General features: G+C 47.6%; 1 protein-coding gene across 1 annotated transcript in view; it reads right to left on the reverse strand.

Moving 5' to 3' along the window:
- The window catches only part of LOC113806333 (neural-cadherin), a 25,534-nt gene that overhangs the window by 5,020 nt on the left and 15,514 nt on the right, over window positions 1-5,000 (reverse strand). Inside the window, exons 5-7 of the mRNA XM_070121736.1 lie at window positions 4,781-5,000; window positions 1,936-2,283; window positions 1-253 (exon numbers count right to left, since the gene is read on the reverse strand). The exon at window positions 1-253 is cut by the window's left edge and continues 111 nt beyond it; the exon at window positions 4,781-5,000 is cut by the window's right edge and continues 23 nt beyond it. Coding sequence (XP_069977837.1) covers window positions 1-253; window positions 1,936-2,283; window positions 4,781-5,000 — 821 coding nt within the window. The remainder of the gene's footprint in view (window positions 254-1,935; window positions 2,284-4,780) is intronic.

The following is a 5,000-nucleotide window of genomic DNA, read 5'->3' on the forward strand; positions in this document are numbered from 1 at the left end:
CGAGCAGCGGCCGCATGTCGCCCGCGTGGGCGCTCGTGAGGAAGGACGCCAGGCTCTCGTTCCTCCGCCAGCCGTCGCCGTCGTCGACCGCCACGAGCAGGTTGTGTCCGTGGCGCTCGAGGCGCACCGTGTGCCACGTGCCGTCGCCCAGCGGGAAGCCCTCCACGCACGCCTCCAGGGCCGCCGCCGCTTCGCCCGACGCCGCTCCCGACGCCGCGCCCGACGCCCACGCGCACGCCACGCCCGCGCGGAGCTGGCAGCCACGAGAAAGGGGAAAGATGAGTAATTCAGGTCCTTCGGCGCTTGCTGCCTGCCGATGACCCAGTCGAGCGGAACTTTCCATATCTGTGGAGGAACCCCGTCTCTTTCGCCGTCTCTCGTGCTCTCTCCCCTCTGTGCCTCTCTGTCCGTGTGTGTCTGTCTGTTTGTTATTCAGTCACCCTGCTTGTACGTCTTCATGTCTTTGAGATCGCCCGTTTGTCATTCATTCATTCAATCAGCCAATTTATACCGTATTGTTCCCTGCGTCCCCAATCGCCCTTCCCCGCTCCCCTCCCTTCATTCCTCCCCTCCCTTCATTCCTCCCCTCCCTTCCACTTCCCTTTCCTCTCTCTAAAGACAAAACATTCATTTTATTCTCTGTATGTAGGATGTACTGCAGAATATATGGTAAATAGAATGGTTCAGTTTCAATTTTACTTCCAGAGTCCCCTTACCCGTTCCTTTCCCCTCCCTCCTCCCTTCCCTTCACTTCTCTCCCTTACCCTTTTCTCACTTGCCTTCCCGTGCCTTCCCCTCTCTCCCTACCTGTCCTTACCCCCTTTGCCTTCCCTTTACGTCCCTCCCTCTCTCTCCCTTCCATTCCCTTCTCTTCCCCTCTCTTTCTTCCTTCCCCTTCCCCACTTCCTTCCATTCCCTTCTCTTTCTCTCTTTCTTCCCTTCCCCTCTCTGCCTTCTCTCCCCTCCCCTTCCTCCCCCTCCCCACACAACCCCATCCTACTCACGCGTACTCCTCCCCACACACCCCACCCTACTCACGCGCACCCCTCCCCCTCCCCACACACACCCCATCCTACTCACGCGCGCACCCCCTTCCCTCCTCCCCCTCTCCCTCCCCACACACCCCCATCCTACTCACGCGCACACACCCTCCCCGCTCCCCCTATCATCCCCACACACCCCACCTCCTACTCGCGCGCACTCCCTCCCCCTCCCCACACACCCCATTCCCTCCCCCTCCCCCTCCCCCACACACCCCATCCTCCTCCCCCCTCCCCCTTCCCCACACACCCCATCCCCTCCCCTCCCCCTCCCTCACACCCCATCCTCACTCACGCTAATGCACCCCTCCCCTCCCCCCACACCCCTCCCCACCACACACATCCCATCCCACCCCTCCCCCTACCCACACAACCCCATCCTACTCACGCACACCCCTCCCTCCTTCCCCCATCCCACCCCCCTCCCCCTCCCCCCTCCGCTCCCCATACCCCCCTCCCCACACAACCCTCCCCCTCCCACACACCCCATCCCCCTCCCCCTCCCCACACACCCCATCCCACCCCTTCCCCCTCCCCCTCCCCACACACCCCATCCCACCCCTCCCCCCTCCCCCACACAACCCCACCCTCTTACTCACGCGCACCCCTCCCCCTCCCCCTCCCCACACACACCCCCATCCCACCTCCCCTTCCCCTCCCCACACAATACCCCATCCCACCCCTCCCCCTCCCCACACACCCCATCCCACTCCCTCCCCACTCCCCACACATACCCCATCCCACCCCTCCCCCCTCCCCACACACCCCATCCCACGCCCTCCCCCCTCCCCCTTCCCCTCCCCACACACCCATCCCCCTCCCCACACACCCCATCCCCACCCCTCCCCCCACCCTCTCCCCCCTCCCCCTCCCCCTACACCCCCACCCTACTCACGCGCAGGGTCACGGCGGCCGCCCTGTGGTGCGCGAGGACCTGCAGCAGCACCCCGTCGGGCCTCCCCCTCGTGCGCACTCGGAGCTGCGCCGTGATGACGTAAGGGTCGGGCGTGAAGGACAGGGCAACCTTGACGAAGGAGTCGTGGGCGAGCGCTATGGGTTCGGTGGGCGTGGCGCAGGTCCGGCCCGCCCACCCGGGGTCGCAGCTGCACTCCGGTTTGTTGAGGCCGCCCACGCAGCGCCCGCGGAACCCACAGTCTGCCATTCGGGTTCTGCAGGCGGCGTCTTGGGGTTCGCAGCCCTTCGAGCTCCCGCTGCTGTAGGCCGGTTCGCCCAGGTCGACGAGCTGCGGGAGGGTCGAGGGCGGGAGGGCGAGAGTGTGTGAATTTGGGGAAAATATGTGAATTTGGGGAAAATATGTGAATTTGGGGAAAATATGTGAATTTGGGGAAAATATGTGAATTTGGGGAAAGTATGGTAATATGGGAAGGATGAGTTAATTAATTTGGGAAGGGTATGTTAATTTGGGGAAAATATGTTAATTTGGGAAGGATGTGTTTATAAATCTGGGAAGGGTATGTCATTTTGGGGAAAATATGTTAATTTGGAAAAAAAGTGAATTTGGGAAGGATTTATTAATTGATTTGGAAAGGGTATGTTAGATTGGGAAAATATGTGAATTTGGGAAGGATGTGTTAATCAATTTGTGAAGGGTATGTTAATTTGGGGAAAATATGTGAATTTGGGGAAAAAAGTGAATTTGGGAATGATATGTTAATTATTTTGGGAAGGGTATGTCATTTTGGGGAAAATATGTTAATTTGGAAAAAAAAGTGAATTTGGGAAGGATTTATTAACTGATTTGGAAAGGGTATGTAAATTTGGGGAAAATATGTTAATTTGGGAAGGATGTGTTGATTAATTTGGGAAGGATATGTTAATTAATTTGGGAAGGGTATGTTAATTAGGAAAGGGTACGTTAATTTGGGAGAAAAAATTGTGAATTTGGGAAGGATATGTTAAATTAGGATTATGTTAATTTGGGAAGGATATGTTAATTAGGGAAGGACATGTTAATTAGGGAAGAATATGTTAATTAGGGAAGGGTATGTTAATTAGGCAAGGATATGATAATTTGGGAAGGACATGTTAAATTAGGATTATGTTAATTTGGGAAAGATATGTTATTTTGGGGGGGGGGAAGGATATTTGAATTTGGGAAGAATATGTTTATTAAGGAAGGATACGTTAAGTTGGAAAGAATAATTTAATTTGGGGAAAATATGTTAATTTATGAAGGATATGTTAATTTGTAGAAAATATCTGAATATAGTAAGAATACCAATTTCGGAAGAAAATGCTAATTTGGGAAGGATATGCTAATCTATTAAGCATATGCTGATTATGGAACAATGTGTGAATTTGATGAGAATGTCAATTTGAGAAAATTATGTTAATTTCGGAAGAATATGTTGGAAAGGACACGTTAATATGGAAATTATGGATATGTGAATTTAGTAAGAATATCAATTTGGAGAAAAAATATGTTCCTTTGGAAAGAGTATGTTAATTTAGAAAGAATATGTGAATTTAGTAAGAATATGTGAATTTAGTAAGAATATGTTGACTTTGGAAGAATTTTTAAATTGGCTAAGAATATGTCGAGTAAAATGTGTTCATTAATTACTTAAGGATGTACAAATAGACAGGAATATAGTAATTAGGAAAGAATATGTTAAATTGAGCAAGAAAACATTAAGTGGTAATATGGAGGATTATAATAATTAGATAAGAATATGCTAATCATACAATAAATACATAAGAATACTTTAATTATCATGAATATTTAATTAAGTAAAATATGTTATTGCGGTGATAAAAAAAATTTGTTACGAAATTTCTGCTTAGTTAAGAATATGTTAACGATTCAAAGTACAAAAGAATGATTTGTATGCATATGCCTCCACAATTAAAGTAATTTTGCGAACATACACACCGGTAAAGGAAATAGAACACACGACAATTTAGAATTATATGCAAATTAATTTAGATTTAAACTAAAAGAATGATGGGTAATCTATCTATCTATCTATCTATCTATATATATATATATATATATATATATATATATATATATATATATATATATATATATATATATATACATTGTGGGAATGCATGTATATATATATATATATATATATATATATATATATATATATATATATACTCACATATATATATATATATATATATATATATATATATATATATACATGTATATAAATATATATATATATACATATACTTATATATATATATATACTTACATATATATATATATATATATATATATATATATATATATGTGTGTATATATGTGTATATATATATATATATGTATATATAGAAGGAGAGTAACAAAACACTTTTATCCATTAATTACAAGAGAGAAAGAGAGACAGACAGACAGACAGAGACAAAGACCCACACACACACATATGATATACGAGAGGGAGAGTCAAAGTCAGAGACAGATAGATAGATAGATGGATAGAGAGGAAGTAAGAGAGAGAGAGAGAGAGGAAGTAAGAGAGAGAGAGAGAGGAAGTAAGAGAGAGAGAGAGATGAAGTAAGAGAGAGAGAGAGATAAAAAGAGAGAGAGAGAGAGAGAGAGAGAGAGAGAGAGAGAGAGAGAGAGAGAGAGAGAGAGAGAGAGAGAGAGAGAGAGAGAGAGAGAGAGAGAGAGAGAGAGAGAGAGAGAGAGAGAGGGAGAGAGAAAGAGATAGAGGCTGACAGACCAACAGACAGTCAGTCAAACGAACAGCCAGCCGACCACTCACCTGCCCATTGACAGTGAGATGCGAAATGCACCCTTCCAGCCCCTCGTGAATCGGCCCAAAATTCCATCCGAAGAAGGCGGGCTCGGGGAGGGGGTGCGCCAGTCCCCCCAGCTGCAGGGGGGCGTTGCTGCTCCAGGCCTCGTTGGCGTGGGCGTCTCTCCAGGTGGCTCTGGCAGCGCAGTGGGCGTCGGTGGTGGCGTCCGCCCACCCGCGCCCGCAC

The sequence above is a fragment of the Penaeus vannamei genome, chromosome 5 (genome assembly GCF_042767895.1).
Source record: "Penaeus vannamei isolate JL-2024 chromosome 5, ASM4276789v1, whole genome shotgun sequence".
NCBI classification, from domain to species: domain Eukaryota; kingdom Metazoa; phylum Arthropoda; class Malacostraca; order Decapoda; family Penaeidae; genus Penaeus; species Penaeus vannamei.